Below are 19,010 nucleotides of genomic sequence, written 5' to 3' on the forward strand. Positions count from 1 at the left end.
TGAGCCAAAAAGTGACGCCAATGAAGAAAAATCGCCAGATTCCCAATTATCGAAATGTCCCCCAAAATAATGCATAACTAAAAGAAAAACAGTTCAGCACCTGGAATTTTTTTTTAATGAAAACGCATTGTCTTAAAATACATGTCGAGTGCCAAACTATAGATAATGCTGCCATCTAGCAACCATGCTGCCAAAGTCTTCGCCAAGCCCTTCCACTAGTCACATGATACATCTATGAACCAATTTTCTTCATCAGCAAGAATGAGAAAGCTCGGTCTACTCTTATTATTAGTCTATGGTTATGGAGTCCGATTTGTAAATTTGTTATTCTAAGTTGTAAATATTTTGTTAATATAGTGAGTTTTTCGTTAAGATAGTATTGTGCATTTTCTTTAGTCACTTTCAATAACTCTCTAAATAATTAAAAATGCAAGCTCCAAAAAAGAATCGGCAAACGGTAAGATTTTTACCTACAATTTCAATTTAAGATACCGATTAGTACATTTTTGCGTTAACGCAAAACGTTTACGCCATTACGTTCACGTCAACACGCTGACGTAGCAGTTCCAAATGAAATAAAAGTTGCTGAAAACTGTGATCAAAAACTAATTACTAATGTCAAAATAATGCATAACTAAAAGAAAAACAGTTCATTCATCTCTGCACCTGGAAAAAAAAAAAATTATAATAAAAACACATTACGTCTTAAAATACATGTCGAGTGCCAAACTATAGATAATGTTGCCATCTAGCAACCATGCTGCCAAAGTTTTCGCCAAGCCTTCCACCAGTCACATGATGTATCCATGAACCAATTTTTTCATCAGCAAGTCTGAGAAAGCTCGGTCTACTCTTATTATTAGTCTATGGCAGCTACAGCTTGAAATGGGAAGATTTTGCACCAGGAATATTGGGAACTGAGCATATTGAGCGCCGGGCATATTCGACACCAGGAACATTGGGCGCAGGGAATATTGGCGCACCCACGTTTTGGGCGCTATTCAACATTTTCAGTGCCCAAACACTATGCGTCCATTCGACGGCGCCAAACTTTCTCAGTGCCAAATGATCTCGGCGCCCAATATGCCAGGTGCCGAATGTTCCCGGCGACCAATGTGTTTGAACCTTACTCGTTGAGTTTCGTGTGTCTACAAATGGAGTGGAATGGAAAAGAAGAAGAAATTTGCAACCGTCATATTATGACTGGCAGTTTTCTAGATAAGGTAATACGAGGCATATTAATTAAAAAAGAAATGGTAATAAGGATGCGGTAATAAATAGAATGCCATGGCTATGTTGGCCAATTTGCACCAGTACACTTATCATGAAGAATATATTTACACCTTAGAACGTTATGGTATTCTTATTTCTTATCCAGTCTTTCACTGATGGGGAATTAGTAATCTGGAAATTTTGTATTTAGATGAAGTTGTGCTCCTAAGTTTATCTCTACAGGTATACTTCAAAAAAAAAAAAAAAAAACGTGATTTTGCACCCCACCCCCTGTTTTTAATGTAAAATCTGCTTGAGCTAAGCTTTGAATGAATGCAGACGATTCGAAACCATGACGACCAAAATTAATCTCTCTAAACAAGTATTAAAAACAACGAGATAGATTTATTATTCTCGTAGTCATTGTAGTCTGTAAAATCAGACCAACGTAAACTTAGGTCAAGTGAGGGTAAGCATCTAAAAATGTTTCAAATGGGGAACGGTACATTAAACAATAAATCAGCACAGTAAAAATTCGTAAAAACATTCTCAAGATGAATACTGCAGTTAGAACAGAATGTATCCAATATGTGTAAAAAATTATTGTTTAAACTTAAGCTTGAAAACTAAAAAATGCATCGTAATGCGAGGACTGTTTTTGTTTTCTTTTTCAACCTTCGGCAGCACATTATGGCCAGGCGCGTGTGCACAATCAGTGACAGCACATCTCCCCTTCTATATCCTATGTCACTGCAGAGTCACTCTTTCTTTTGCTAAAAGTTGCATTCGCGTAAACATGATTCTCTCTATTCATTCTCAAGCCAAGTGTGAATTGCAAGGGGTTAATCGTTTCCTGCAAATAGAAGAGAACATTGCAGTGGAAATTCATCTAAAAATGTGTTGAGTACAGAGACAGCTTCATGACTGATGGCGTGGCATTGCTAGTGAACGCTGTCGAGTGTTTGAAGATTGTCGAACTGATGTGCATCGCTGAACTGATATGCATGATGAAGAGTCAAGAATACAAGTACAAGTCTCGCTACAGATGACTTTGTTCAATGAGTTGACCAAGTGGTTAAGGAAAATCGATGGTTCACTTTAAAAGCGAATTATCGGCGTAAAAAGTGTCTTAGAAAGCAATGCTTCCAAAATGACCAAGCAGCTCAGGAAGTTCACAAATCATTGGCAGCAGCATTTTATGAAATAGGGTATTTAAAAGCTTCTGCACAAAAAAGTATTCAACGGTCTTTCCTTTATAATTCATTGAAGGCTAGAAAAAAAAAAATAAATAAATAAAAAAAAAGAAAAATTAATTTGAATTTTGTCATTTTGAATTCAAATTATGTTTTTCGCAATCACGAGTGTGTGTAAGCATGTAGGCGTGTGTGTGGAGGGAATGTGTGTTTGTGTGTAGGCATGCGTGTTTGTGTCTGTGTGCAGGCATGAGTGTGTGGGTAGTTGTGTGTATGAGTGTTTGTGTGCGTGGGGGCGGCGTACGTGTATGTGTGTAGGCATATGTGTTTGTATCTGGGTGCAGGCATGAATGTGTGTGTATTTGTGTGTGCATGCGTGTAAGTGTAGGATATTGACGCAACCTGGAGACGGTTTTCGCTATAGGAGCAGCATCGTGAGGAGCCGGTCGACGGTGGTGCTGCAGAGGGTGCTGGCGGGAAAATAAAATGATAGCACGCCAAAAACAGTCAAATGAAAGCAATAAGCAATCGTGATTGCTCAATAAAAAAAGAAAACCGTTTTACATTTTATGTATAACTTAAGAAGTTTTGTTTTAAACTATTTTTTTGCAACATTAACACTTAAAGAATATAGGATTCAAATATTTCTCTCTTACTCTTCACTGCTCCAATAGATATTAAAGCGTTGTTGCTAGAATCATGTAACTTTATTACTTGTAGACTAACTCAGTACAGTACTGAATTATGACAGAGAAAGTAAACTGAAAAAGTCTTTAAAAAGTAATTTTATTAAAATATAAAAGTTTGGAGACTTCCTTTTGAAATTGAGCCATTGATTATTGCAACTTGAAAAGCAATTCTCCAATCGTACATCTTAATGACATAATAAGAATATACTTGCTTTAATTAAAACAATAAATACCAAAAAAAAACCCCATTATTGTTCGTTTTTTAAACAATATTTTCAAATGTAAGAACCATGAAATGTTGTGGAAATAAATAACATGAAGCCACTGTAATATTTTTTCCTCAATAGTCTAAGTTTTGTTTTCCATTGTTGTACCGACTTTCGGGCTCGATGCATTAGCTTCAGCCAAGTCCTTTTGTAATTCTAATTCATCCAGTTTTCGATGCCTTTGAATATCAAACATAACTTTATCCAGACGAGCCACTCGCCTTTGAGCACTTGTGGCTGAAAGAAAAAATGATATTACTGTACAAAAATCCGCTTATTATTTGTTAAAAAAGTGTAAAGTTTATGAGGTGCGAATTATACGCTACCGCTGTTTATATGTGTTTGTTGCTTTTTTTTCCCAACAACAACGTATTGAACCTCAATATTTACAGCAGGATTCACCAATAGAGACCGTTATGCTGCCTGTAGTTGTTTATTTTACATAGCTCAAATGTTCTTACGCAATTCAGGCTATGTAATATAAACAACATACAGTAAAAGAAAAAGCCTTCATTTGCACAAGATTGGTCCGTTTTCTTCTTTCTTGACTCTATGTCTTCAAGTAACTAGTGCACTATAATGACAATTTCGAGACGAAATCATTATTTTTTGTATTAATTTTCAATATACCTTAAAAGTTATTACTTCACGTTTTAATACAGTGGCTAAAATAGTATGTTGAATCAAAACTTCATTTTTTAAAAATTGTATTATCCGCAGATTGTACGAAGATTTTTTTTTCTTCAGGCCGATTTTAGGACCTGCGGATTATACGCCGAGGCGGATAATACCTAAAAATCTCCACGCAGGGCCCCCAAACCTTTAACCCACGTCAAACATTACCAAATTCCGTCTAAAACAGAGTTTTTAAAACCACAATTTCGAACCAATGTCATGGATCTCCTATTATATGAGAAAAAAAAATTAAGTGCCCCTCCTAAAACAACTTTCCTGGGCCATTAATAAGATACCTAACACTCTTCCCCCCAAAAAACCTTTTTTAGGGTGCCTTGCGATGAAAGTCAAGTGCTCTTCCATACATCAATGTTTAGCTACGGCCCTGGTGGTGTTTCATAAATTCCTTTAGATTGGTCGAAAAATATGGCATTGAGAGGGGCAAAAAGTTTAGGGGGACGTAATACGGCGCTTTTACCTTAACTACTTCAGCTTCTGTATATTGGGAAGGCCAGTTTCTAGCAAGAATGGACTTATGGTTCTCTTTTTATAGATGAAAAAAGTTCGTTTTTTTTTTCTTTTTTTAAATCAGGGTTTGTTGCTTTAAATCAAGTTTTTAACAAAATCATTAATTGAAATCAGTTTATTTTACTTTTATAAATAATTTTCGATTTTTAGAATGTGTTGCCCTAAATTTAACTACACTGCATATACAATTTTAACTTTAACAGGCAAAACTACATAGATCCCTCTTTCTGTGTGTGAAACAGATTTTCACTCTTGCAATATTGCTTTTAGTCAAAAATTACAGTTCATTTCAGTACAGAACCAAATAAAAAATTGGCAGTTTTTCTTATGCATCATCACCAATATAGTTAAGAAAAGTAATTGCTCAACATTTTTGTTTACACTAAAACATAGATAATGATAGAAAGCTTATTTTTAGGCGCAGCATAAAACAAAATCACTTCTTATCTAAGTATTATAATGTATTTATAAATCTTAGAAATGTATTGAATAGCTAGACAACTTATCTTAGTTTTAAAAGTAAGCTGAATGGATTCATCTATTGTATGAAACATAAAATGTTTATAAATGTAAAGTAATTAATAACTACAAATTTTTGAAGATAAAAAACTCTGATTTAAATAAAAAATCTCCAATTTAAATTTAAAAAATCACAAACACTGGTTATTATTAGGAAAAAAATCTAGTAAAATTGTTGGACAAGTAGAGAAATTCAATAAATCACAATACTAATAAGACAGCTTTTAAGTACAAATAAAAATCAATGCAAAAATTAAAGCATTTCATTTTCTTCAGAAAAGCTGTAAACTGGCTGGAAGGTCATTCTGGCACCAATTCATCACTGATATATGCAGTATACCTCAAAACTCAAATTTTGAATTGGTAGCCAATGGCTACCAGATCCTCACAAAATGGTAGCCAAATCTCAAAAAATGATAGCCAAACTTTTTAATTTAAATTACTTAATTTATTTTATACCATTTATTTATTTAGTATGTGTGTATATGTCATTGGCGTAGCAAAGAACTTTTCTTATAAAATGATAATTAAAATAAATAAAAAAATAAAAAATATTTAAAAAAATTAATAAAATAAAAAGCGAGCTGAAAAATAAAAAAGGAAAAGAGGGTTGAGGAAACATTTTGGAGGGGGGGGGGGGAATTGAACTTGGGGGGAACGGGCAACCCTGCCCAGATATTATTTAACACATCTTTTGCAAACTATAATCTGCATTAATTTATCTTTAAGCAAAACACATCACGATAAATAAATGAAGAAAGAAGATCATTATTTTTTTTTTTTTTCAGCTTTTAAAACTTCTAGAAACATTACAGCTTTCAACCAAAAGACGAGTTAGTTCCTTGATAAAGAAAACAACAAAATACCAAAAACTTGAACAGCATGTAAAACCTAAACCATTTGCAATTCTACAAAAATATTTTTTTGCTTTTTCAAATGCATGCGAAATTTTATAAAAATCGAAGCCTGAGTGTCAAAAAATGAATAAATAAAAGAAAAGCAAACAATATAAGACAAAACGAAAAAAAAAAAATGAAATAAAAGATCCAGCAGAAGAAAAAAAGGATTTCAGCAGTATTCTTTCCACCTTCTCTAGACGCAAGGGTTCCATTTTTTTTTATTTATGTGTTTTATAAATGCAATTGTACTTCTCTTTATTTATTTTGGAACAGACATTTTCTTCTTCTAACTGGTGAAAAAGGACACTCTACAACGTGGCGCCATTTTGAAAACGCGGGACGCCATTTTGAAAATTTACCGCGAAACTTAAAAATAACATTTTTTTTCAGGAGAAATAAAGTAAATAAAAGGATATGTCCTCTCCTCCAGTAGGTTTTATATTTTAAAAAGAAAAAAAAAGGGAAAAACAAACAATATAATTCAAAAAAAAAAAAAAAATCAAAAATCTCACAAAAAAAAATTTTTTTTTAGCGATATCGTTTTTACCTTGTCTCGATGCATTTTGACTCAAAGGCGCCATTTTCGTTTATTCATATGTAAACCAAATGTACAAAATTAATTCTTCTTATTTATTTTGGAAAGGACATTTTCATCTTAAGGCTCTTCTATACCGTCCATCTTGGATTTCGACGCTAATGCTTTCTCTACGGGAAAATCCGCTACCTATGCAAAGCATAACACGAGAAATTACTGGAATATTTTCATGCGGTTTGTTTTAAACGATGGCTATGACACAGAACTAGATATGCGCTTTTTTGTTTTTTCTGTAATTATTTTGAAATTTTTTTAATAGCATTTTAAAACTTTAAACGACTATTTTAACACGTTTGAAAAATAATATGGAAAAACTGAAAAAGGAGCGCAAGAGATTGAACTTTTCTCTTTAAAAACATATTTTGAGTTTGTTTCTGAGACAATTTTTTCTATTGATATTCTCCACGGAGTAAAGCCTTGTTTTCGAAAAATTGTGAAAAACTGCGAAAAACACGCCTTTCACCAGACCACACCCATTTCCTCCCACTTTGAGCTTTGAGGGACCACTTCCTCTTCTCCCCCCAGGGTCTTCAGGGTCTTGTCTGCTGCTTCTCCGTTCCTCTGCTCTACCTCAATGACAGGCAATAAATTACTGACTAATGACCATTCATTCCTTGTCGTTTTGTGTGTTGGTCTTGTATCTGTGTGACATCGACGAAATTCGTTCTAAAAAGAACAGTTTTTTTCTTCTTTCGAGTTCTATGCGATAAGTTTTTGAAATTATTTAGGTGATATATTTTTCAATGCTGTTTTAATATAAGTACCCCCGTTTAAATGTAGAAGTTATTTTGTTTGAAAAATCAGTGAAAATTACCGCATTTTATAATGGGAAAAAAATTCGAAATGCCATTTTTATTTATGTATTTCTTTATTAAATTAATAATTTTAAAAAAATACCGCCAAGTACAGTGATTGCGATTTATATCTCGATGTGAAATTTGCAAAAATATAAACTAATTCACATAAAATACACTAGCCACATTAGGGGAAGTGGCGAGTAAATCATGAAATTTCCCTCTCCTGAATGTATGTGCAAGTAGAACGAGATTAATCTGGCGATTATTCCGCAGAGATTATTCAAAATGGAGTTGTTTCCTTCAGTCAAAAGTACTAATTTTTAGTCATTGAAATTGATAGAATAAGCAAAAAAAAAAATAAAAAATAACATGAAGCGAGAAAAAAACTTTCATTTTCCAGACGCTTATTTTTTAATGAATTTTTTAACATGTCCGATTTTGAAAATAAGACGTGGTCTTTATGACGTCACAAATGATGTACTTAGGCGCATCTGTGTACTGCGTTTTCACGTTATTGTAATCAAGAAGCGAATTAAATATTGCGCTCTACGCTTGTTATCAACCATATCGTTGCCATTACACTTGAGTAAAAATGCGAATTAAATATTAAGCTCTACGAATGGCAACAGTGAATGGCATTTCATCATTTGTGATGTCATCGGCAGAAGCCGTAAATAATAAAAGCGCACCGATTAAAATAAATTTTTAAAATTATTAAAATTAATCAAATTATTTAAAAAACGGTCAGATCGTATTGCCAACTCCAGAGCTCGAATACGCTACCTTGCGGTGATTAAACAATACTAAAGAAAAAGGTAAAACATTCCATTCCACGTGTTTTCTTTGGGGTAAATTACAGGCTTCAGACAGTTTGTGGTGTAATGTAATTTCAGAAGAATAGAAAAGAAAGCTTCCCACAAACACGATCAAAAATTACTGTCATTCACTAAGCGTCAAAGCAGGGGAAATAGTCTTTACTAATAATAAAGCTGAAAGTCTGTCTGAATGTCTGGAGGATGTCTGGTTGTCTGGATCTCTGTGACGTGCATAGCGCCTAGACCGTTCATCCGATTTTCAGGAAATTTGGCACAAAGTTAGTTTGTAGCGTGGGGTGTGCACCTCGAAGCAATTTTTCGAAAATTCGATTTTGTTCTTTTTCTATTCCAATTTTAAGAACATTTTCACGAGCAAAATTATCATACGATGGACGAGTAAATTACCAAGTTATCATAACGTGGAACCATAACATGGTGTAAGCCAATTGGTGAAAAATTCACCATACATTTTTTGTAATTATACAGGCGAACCATAAGACCTTTTAATTTTCTACTACGGGCAAAGCCGTGTGGGTACTACTAGTATTTAATATTTATCAACAATATTCCTTGACTAGTAGTGGTGAATATAATAAAAGTCCATAGCTTTACTAAAAATCAGCTCAATTTGTACAGAACAAATATTTTGCTTGACAATGTTCCAGAACTAGCAATATTAATTAAAAATAATCATATCTTTCTGGAAGGATCAGATATATCACACACAACGATGCCTTTGAAAATGAAGTTTAGTGAAAAAGTTGGTAATAATTCTCTGAAGGTTATAGCAGAATGAGTCCGAATAGGTTATCCTACAAGAAAATGTTTTTCTTTAGAATATTGATTTTCTTAAGAAAATCAATATGGAGGCTTTGTGCGTTGTACATTTACTTTCAGATCTTTAATTTTCAAGACTTTGACATTATCTAGAATTCTAAATATGTAATTAAATTTGAAGTTCCGTTTTGTTTAGGTAAAAATTAAATAGTTAATAATATAATTTTTTTTAAATATAGAATTAATACTATTATCTAATATACATTTTCCAAGGTAAGAAATGAAAGTTATGTACGAAAAAAGGCACATTTCAGTTTTTTAATTGAAATATTATTAGAAATTTTAATTGCAACTGAGACATTTTTCTTTTTTTAGACGATTGAGGTTTCTTGTGTTGCTTGAAAATGTTCAATTTTTGTAATTAAGATCTCATTACTCCACAAATGATCCTAATTTATTGCAATATCCACGAAGAATAGGAAATTATGTGAATAAACTAGTAAATTTGATAATCATATTTACCAAGTCTATTGAAAATTATGAATAATCGTCGCTAATTATATATAATCAACAGTTTGTTTCCGTTACACACACACACACACACACACATATATATATATATATATATATATATATATATATATATATATATATATATATATATATATATATATATATAAAAGAATATGTGTGTATGTGTATGTTCCCTATACAAATCCACACTTTTCGTCGGATCTGGACCAAATTTGGCCGGGAGGTACTTGGGCACCCGAGTAGGAACTTAGGGGGTTGAAAAAGGAACCAGACATCAAGGACGGTCAAATGAAAACAATTAGCAATCGTGATTGCTCAAAAAACGCCAAATTTGTCGCAAAGTTGGCGACCAAAAGCTTGAGTTTACTACTACTACTACTTGAGTTTGCATTGAATTAACATTGACTCCCTCCCCCCCCCCCCAAAAAAAAAGGTGTAAAAGACCCCTTTTGGAACATCCGAATGAAACCAAAATGGGAGGTGCACAACTAGACCCCACTAGGAGTCTACGTTCCAAATTTCAACTTTCTAGGACATACCGTTCTTGAGTTATGTGACATACATACACACTTACGAAAATACGGACGTCACGAGAAAAGTCGTTGCAATTAACTCGGGGAATGTCAAAATGGATATTTCGGGTGTTTATAGGCACTTATTCGCGTGTGGTTGGGTTGGAAAAAAAAACTCAATATTCATTCGTGGGTGAGCAAAAAGGAAATTAAGTCCGAATTTTGAGATAATTTTTTTTCGTGAATACAATACTTCCTTTTTTGTAAGTAAAAAAGCTTTAAAATCACCAGGAAAAAATTAAAAATCACTGCTAAGCCTAATGGAACAGAAATTTTAAATCAGAAAATTATCGTTTACGCGATCTCATTTTAAAGTAGCGTTTAGAAGGTTGCCAGTTTTTTTTCTCGGTTGTGACGAAATAAAATTTTGTTTTCATTTTGAGGTAAAATTTTCCCCTTTTATTATTTGGCGATTTTTCTTTCTTTTTTCTTTTCAGGATTTTAGTTGTATTTATGGAGGGTTGCGTTTAATTTTTTCGGGAACTTTTGATTTGCCGTTTTCTTTCTTTGAGAATGATTATTTTGACGGGAAATTTTGTAGTATTTTTTTTCTGTAATTGAAGTTTGATTGTTGAGCATGCGTCACTTGACCCAACTTTTATTTTCGAGGTAGACCGTGCAAAGTAGGGCAACGCAGCTCGTATATAAATAAAACAAATATATGTGTGTGTGTGTATATATGTACCCTATACTAATCCACAGTTTTCGTCGGATCTGGACCAAATTTAGCAGGGAGGTGCTTGGGCACCCGAGAAGGAACGTAGGGGAGGGGGGGGGGTTCAAATGCCAAAAAAGAACCGAACTATTCGAATTTTAATTTTAGGGCCCGAAAATGACATGAAATGGCTCTTTCTACCCGAAATAACTATCCGATCAGTTCGATTTTGGCGCCATCGAAAACACGCGTAAAAACTCCCATACAGTTCATTCATTTCTTTCGGATTAAAAAAAAAAAAGGCCGTTAAATCACCGGGAAAAAAATAAAAAGCACTGCTAAGCCTAATGGAACTCTATTTTTACATCGGAACACTATTGTTTGTACGATCTCATTTTAAATTAGCGTTCAGAAGGTTGCCAGGTTTTTTTTCTCGGATGTGACTAAATAAAATTTTATTTTTGTTTTGAGGTAAAAAATTCCCCTTTTGATTATTATATGGCGATTTATCTTCTTTTTTTTGGGGGGGGGGGGGGATTTTAGTTGTATTTATGGAGGGTAGCGTTTAATTTTTTCGGGACTTTTGATTTGCCGTTTTCTTTCTTTGAGATTGATTATTTCTCACCCCAGCTGCCTATTTTTTTAAAAGGTGCCTGTTTTTCACCCTAGTTAGAGGTACCATTTCGGCTCCGTATTGGGTGCCGCTGGTGGTCAAGCGTTCAACCCCTAAAAGGTGCCGAATGCAACCTGTAGTTTTAACAGTGTACTCGAGCATCGCAGAAAGATTTGGCACTGGCACTCCTGATTGAAAATGTTTTAAACTTTAAAAAATATGTCTTTATAGCTTTCTCCTTCTTCTTCTCCCTTATTTTAAAATAAATTTTTAATCAAGTATGTTAGGTGCTCATATTTTACATCGTCAAGAAAACTTGAAAAAACACCAAACATTCATACGTTAATTACAGATTTTAATCGTAACGGAAAAGAGCCTCATTCCTATTCCACGTGAACGAAAATAAAGCAGAAATACCAAAAGAAGCCATTTTAAAAAAAAGCTTTGTGGGATTGTAGCATATTTGTATTTTGATCACGGAATTACAGCCATGGAAAGTTTAATCACTAGCACAATAGAATAGATTATTGCAAGTTAGAGTTTTGCAAGTAGATATTTTTCAGACATTGTCATTAACTTTAAAATTTTTTTTGTCTGTTTCCCTGTTGCAGCATGCATGCTAGAGACGCACCGAGTACTCGGTAACTACTCGGTACTCGGCCATATTTTGATCAAGAACTCGGCCAATACCGCGTAGTTGTAAAAAATTGAAAAGCAGATGTTACAATTAATAAAAAAGTGCAAGCATATAATATACTGCAATCATTTACAATTCAAATTTAAAAGTCAAATTCAAATTTTGAGAATAACGAATTTTTTTATGCTTCAATGGAGTAAATCTTATATTTTAATGCTCCAAAGTTAATGGAACTTATTTATTAAAAATGGAGCAAAAAAGGTAAGTACAGAAAATATGAAATTTTTATGTTATTAAATGGATTTTTGAAGCATAAAAATACCTTTTCTTAAAAAATAAAACAACGTTAAAAGCACAAATGTGCAGGAACACTGCAGACACGTGTTCTGGCATTACAAGAAATGCATTTTTCAATGCACAAAACGTGAGCTTATGGATTTGTAGACATCCGACAAAAGTCGTATTTTTTAAACATTCATTAGCTCACATTTTATGTACTGAAAAAGATGTTCCTTATGATGCAGAAACACGTGTCTGCAGTGCTCCTGCACATTTGTGCTTTTAACGTTGTTCCATTTGCTTTTAAAAATTATTTACGTTTGGCGAACTAGAAGTATGGATTGATATAATTTGTTTTAATTCCAACTTGATTAACCCTACCTTTTATGTATTTGTTTATTTTTAATTTAAAAAATAACTTATTTGTCAAATTACTGACAGAAACAAATACTTTCAATAATGCGCAATAAAATTTTGGCTGGAATTTTGTTTTTAAAACTATTATTTGTGTGTGTGTGGACATGGAGGTATATACTACTCTTCCACTGACCACTGAGTTCAAAATTCGTCACGTGTGTGTCGGTGGTTCTTCTTAAAACATAATTGGAACTTCGAACTCGATACTCGACCAAAGTGCTTTTCGGTACGTCTCTAATGCATGAATTACTCAAAGGTTCTTTTGTTCAATGAAATGCTAAAAAAATATTTCCTAACATGTTTCTCCCTTCGACATACTGGGTTGATAAAATTAGAGTTTTTATTATATCCTCCTTGAATGTACGCGAACCTTTTGTTTTAATGCCTGGTCTGTGCTCGGCAGTTATAAAATGGCTTTTAACAATTTTCTAGTGCATAGTTCACCGGTTTTTGGTAATGTTAATTTTTGTTCTCAAGGTGTCATTATTGTACTTAATGATATTGATCTCGATTATTTTCATTACTGCGTTAAAAAATTCAAACCCTGAGCAGTTTTAAATCGAATGAAAGAAGTAGAAATACCTTATATCATGTAACTTGATTTTATGTTATGTTATTAGGTAGTTTTTATTACTTGCTCCTTTTTCTTCGGATTGAAATGTTGCGTTGAAAACCCGAGTACAGTCAAATACATCAGTTGATATGGAAAAATAAATTCAAGGAACGGGAATTTATTTCTAACTTGTAACATTGTGGGATTGATAAAATTTTATTCAGGGCGAATGACTAATGTCTGAGAATAACATCCATATTTATAGTGGAATAATAATGTTTTTTTTTTTTTGTTAGTGATAGTTCTTAAAATTGCGTCTTTTATCTCAATGACTATTATACATCCCCCTCCCCCCTCGCAACATTAATTTCTGTTCCCGCCCTCCGCCACTGTTTGTAACTGAAAAGGAAAAAAAAACCTTGGAATGTTCCTATTTATTCTCAAGTATCACTTATTGTGATATGTGCAGTAGTTTCGAAAATTCGATTTTTAAAAATTTTGTTCATCATTTGTGCGCACCATGTTCAATATTGAAATTTAGATGATTAATAAAGCACTTGAATTTATGTTATAACTTTTCTTTTCTCTCTTTTTTTTTTCTGCCTTCATTTCTCAATTCTATTTTCTACGCATTCTGCAAATTTTCTAATGTGCAGAATAAGTTAATTTCCTGACATATGGTCTTCTTTCTTCTGTCCCTCTTTTGGCGGGAGAACTTGAGTGGACAACTCAGACAACTTTCCCTGCTATTCCTTTCGCTGAATACGGATTTCTCGGAAATCGAAGCAAAGCAGTCAGCTCTAGAAACACTTTGAAACGAAAACACATGTTCTTACGGAGGGGAAACAGGTCGGGTGGGAAACATGTTTTGGAACAGGATCCTTTTCGAATCCACCGCAGTCTCTCTGCCCTCGTCCGATAGCAAAGACAGTACCGACGGGCACAGCTTAGATTTATGGCTGTCCATTCACGTACTCAGTGATTGACGCTGTCCATCATGAAATCTGACCAATTAGCAGAGCAGAAAAAAACGAGTTAGACCCTCCCAGACACACCCTCTGTGTTGCCACAGTTTCCGTGATTTTGCCGTGTCAGATTTTACGGAGAGGTTTAGAAGAGCCTTAACTGGTAAAAATGAACCATCTAGCAACGCAACGCCATTTTGAAAACGTGAAGTTCAAAAATTCCGCAAAACGAAGAAATAGCCATTTGTTAAAGAGAAATAAGTTGAAAAATGAATTTAAGATCAAAAAAGCATAATTTACTAAATTGGTGTATGAAATTTGTCTATTTTTACGATCGCGTGTAAAGAAAGCAGAGTTTTCGAAATAGCAAGTTTTGTAACGAATTTGCAGTCGTGATTGCGATTTTTGTTTCTATTCAGAAGCACAATTGCATATAAATATAATAGTATTTAAAATACATTAAAATATTTGCATTTTGTGGTAAAATAATTCTTAATGCTGAACGTAGAGACATCAGAAAGAGGACAATATTCCCCCCCTCCCCCTTCATCCCCGGCGATCCGATAGCCGAACTTTTAGTGGACAAAAGAATTTGGGGAGAGGTCATATGTCAAGATTATAGGTCAGGGAAGGTTGCATTGCTGAATGGTAGCCACATTGGCGACTGAAGTGAAAGTAATGGTCGCCGAAATTTGAAAATTGGTCGCATTTGGCGACTGGCGACCGCGAGTTTTGAGCTTTAATATGCAGTCCAATCCCGTTAAAACGAATACCAATACAATAAAATATCTGTTTCAGTGAAATGAATTTTCAGTCCTGATTTAATTGCCATATTCCATTACAACAAAATTCTCGTTACGATGATTAAAATTTGAGGGAAAAGGAATTCATTGGAACAGGATTTCCCTGTGTATGCACTGAGAGTAAAACAATACATTGTCAACATATGAGGCAATGAGAAGCAAAGGGATTGTAAGGGGCAAAATTAAAAATTTGGAGAAGTACAAATTGCAGGGAACCTCTCTTCTGTCTTGAGGCAAGAGATAGTGCTAGTAGCCCTGGTAAGTGCTGCTGTACAGCATGATTTTGAAAAAAAAAAAATTCAATGAAAGCTTACCTAGGACATTATCTTCATACGGGTTTTACTCAAAACTTCAAAATATCTACTTACACCCATATGCTGCTCAGTGCCTCATATGTGAAATAATTTTAGGATAACGATGAAAGTATATTTACTTACGTTGGGTAACTCTTTTTCTCGGACAAATTTTAGGAGTTTGCTCAATACCAAATTCATCATCGAAATCGAATTCATTTGGTTCAATCCTAAAGTACAAAATGCATTAAAATACCACAATAGTCATACTAAAGGATTTAATTACTTTTGAGATTATATAATTTGTCAATAAATAAATAAGGGAAATAAACAGCAGCAATTGAGTTTCCTCTCCCCTCCTGAAAAAAAAAAGTGCCGAAAAAGGAATTATAGACTAACATTTGACACTGTACACTGCAAATAATTCGAAGACTATTTTTTGAAAGCACTAAATGATTAAACAGTCATTTTGACAGTTTGAATGAATTAAACTCATCGAAGGTTTCGAGAGGAAGATTAAAACTAATAAAAGCTAATTTTTATTGATGAACCATTTTTGTGAATTCCTAGGCAACAAAATTATATTCACCACCCTTTTAAATTATTATTTTTAATGAAATATACGAGTTGTTACTCACGAGAGAAAGCGACCGTTTGCGCCAGAATTGCCCAATACTGTCCGACTATCAAATTGTGCCTCGTATATCGAGGGGAAAAAATTCTGCTACTGGGGTATACAGTAAGTACATTACTTGTTTGCAAGAACTGATGACAAAAAAAAAAAACCTCTCTCACACACACACATACTTTGCTATTATTTATACTTGAAATTCTACTAAAATGGCTCTAAATATTATGCTTGTTTCACTTAAAACTAACAGGAAAAATATTTCTAATTACTTCCATCAGCAAGAAAGTTTTCTTCTTCAAATAAATATTTTTTAAATTGGGAGTCAATAGCACTCACAAATGACAGCTGGCATTAACTCAAAATTGTATACATGAAATAATCTTTTGGCTCCTGTGAGTTGACAATCACTAATTTATTTGTCGGATAAAATGAAATCTGTCGTCATAACTTAAAAGGCCCTAAATCCAAATTTTTTTGCAATTCATTTTAACACATTTTTTTTTTGTTGTTAGTTCAAATATATAGATAAAAGATATCTATCAAAAAAATTGAAAATGTTGTTCCTGCAAAGTTCTATCTATGAAATAAAACATTTTTTAAAAATATAACAGCATTTATGAAGTTTGAAAATTTTATGTCTTCTAGTTTTTCTCAACATTTTCCCCCTTTAAGATAGGGTTTTCTTTCTTATGAATGCAGAAATACGTTTAATATAAAACATTTTTATCATGGTTCTGTGCGCTTCATATTTACGAGGCTTGACTATACATACAGCGGTGAACAAAAAAACTGCAACACTTGGAGAAATAAAAAATTTCTCAAGAAATAGGAGAACAATTGTTTTGTAACTTTTGCCATGTAAAAGATATGCTTCAGCTGAGATGTTTCAATAAAAATGAAATCACCCATGCATCTAGGGGAAAAGCAACAAATTAAAGAAACAAAACGGTGTTTTAATCATCTCTCGTCGTAAATAGTTGAGAATAATCTGTAAATTCCAGCATTTAGTTCAGTACGTACAATAATTTTAGTATTTTCGTGAGAGTAACACTAATATTCATGAAGCTACAAGCAAGTCTTCAAAAATATTAGTTTTGTTTGCATGTTTTTGGCTTATAACAAGCAGAGTTTTTCTTCCAGGCCTACCAAACTTTACGAAAACTTGAAAACAGACATGAGAAGTATTATACTAAACTTCAAACCATAAATTTTGAAAATTTGATACAATATGTACATCTAAAGCAATTAATGCCCCACAGCCCATGACCAAAAGATAGCAAATTTCAAAATTTCATAACCAATAAATTTGGTAATATATAAAAACATTTCAGTCGTATATAAGAACTTAACAAGATATACACCGCATTTCAATTGCTCTCTAATAGGGGAAGCATCGTAAGGGACTGTTCAGAAGCAAACTCATTATCACGGAGTAAGTAGTAAAACTGCAGGCAAGTGCAAATTTCTGAAAAACGATTCCTTACTATTTGCCGCCTATCCTAGAATAATTGAATTAGGGCTCGTTTGGTTGTCAATATTTTGTTAAATTTTTATGATGCTCAAGTTCTTTTATAAGGTGCCAAATTTCTTAACTAGGAAATTTTGAAAGTAAAAATTAATATCTTTTGCACATGCGCAGTGAGAAATTAATTGCTTCAAATGTTTATATTTCATCAACGTTTCAAAATTTTGATTTCAAAATTTAGTACTATTCTTCTTATGCATGCTGTCAAGGTTTCTGAAAGTTTGATAAGCTAGGATGAAAAACTCTGCACATTATGAGCCAAAAACATGAAAACAAATTGATATTTAAAAATAAAAAAGTTTATACTTTTGTAAATATAAGTGACACTTAAACAAAAATATATAAAATTATCACCCTAGTAAGGAAACTAATAGTTGAAATTTGAATCTTATTCCCAGCTATTTCAATGAAAGCTGATCATAAAACCTTCTTGGTTTCTTCGATTTATTTCTGTGGCCCTAAATGCATGGGGTGATTTAATTTGTATGGTAACATTTCAGCTGAAGCATACCTTTTACAAGACAAAAGTTACAGAACAGTTGTTACTATTTCTTGAGAAATTGTAGGATAAAATTTGAATTTTCGCAAGTTATGCAGTTTTTTTTTTATCTGCCACTCCTACATACTACATTGTGAGTGTGAGTCAATATTGTATGTACGATACATAAGTGTATTTGTAAAGAGAGATATAGAAAAATCACTAACTTTTTATTCGCCTCGTCGTCAGAAATTGATCCTTTGTCATTCATATCAGATTTATTAGAATTTACGCTTGGCGATCGGCGACCAGGACACTGCCATTCGAAGTCCATTACTCCTTTGCTATCTAATATATCATACATGTTAATTATTTCTTCAGGAGTCGGTTCCCAAATGCCTTCTCGTCCTTTAGCTGATGAGGAAAATTCATCGTCGCTGCAATTGATCACCCAATCATTTTCTGTTCCAGAACTTATATTTTCCATTTCTTAAACGATTACATAACACTTTAGATATCAAGAACGGAAAAATGTAGTTGAGTATACGAAACAGATGTCAATAGTTTAAGTGACCTTCGAAAAAAACTATAAGATATGTACTTCTATCCGTTGGAATTAGTTGGAACTTATTTATATGACATAACTATGATTCATAAATACTCAATAATTGGTTTCTAGTCAAAAAAAGAGCCCATTGCAGCAACTGAATTGTTGATAGTTCATCAAATACTAATCAGAACAGCGAAAATGAAAAGTCTCAAAAGCAAATGCAGAGCAAGATTGGAATTGGAATGTAAACAAACAAATTCATCTTAAGCAGCACTAACCTTCTCCCGTACTGTTATACGAATCCGATGGAGCGTGTGCTCTGATTGGTGAGAAAGACTTGCTTATCTCAACCGATAGTATTGGCGTGAAATCGTGTGCCATTTGGCTCTGGTGGTAGGATTCTCGCGCCATATCGCTATTTCGCCCAGAGTAGCCCAGAGGGCAGTGTTGGGCATTAATCAATTATTTTTTCAATTGCCTTGTTAATTGATTAAAAAAGTAATTGCAATTAAATAAATTGCAATTGAATTAATTGCAATC

The 19,010-nt window shown here is 33.3% G+C and overlaps 1 protein-coding gene across 1 annotated transcript; it reads right to left on the reverse strand.

The window, feature by feature from the left end:
* Nucleotides 1-3,186: 3,186 nt before the first annotated feature.
* LOC129225520 (PAXIP1-associated glutamate-rich protein 1-like) lies at nucleotides 3,187-18,719 on the reverse strand. Its single transcript, XM_054859952.1, has 3 exons — nucleotides 18,148-18,719; nucleotides 15,431-15,516; nucleotides 3,187-3,597 (listed from the first exon to the last, which is right to left on the reverse strand). Exons 1-3 carry the CDS (start codon nucleotides 18,405-18,407, stop codon nucleotides 3,443-3,445), a joined length of 501 nt encoding a protein of 166 aa, XP_054715927.1. The 5' UTR covers nucleotides 18,408-18,719; the 3' UTR covers nucleotides 3,187-3,442.
* Between the last annotated feature and the right edge of the window lie 291 nt (nucleotides 18,720-19,010).

Source organism: Uloborus diversus, chromosome 7, assembly GCF_026930045.1.
Source record: "Uloborus diversus isolate 005 chromosome 7, Udiv.v.3.1, whole genome shotgun sequence".
Lineage (NCBI taxonomy): Eukaryota > Metazoa > Arthropoda > Arachnida > Araneae > Uloboridae > Uloborus > Uloborus diversus.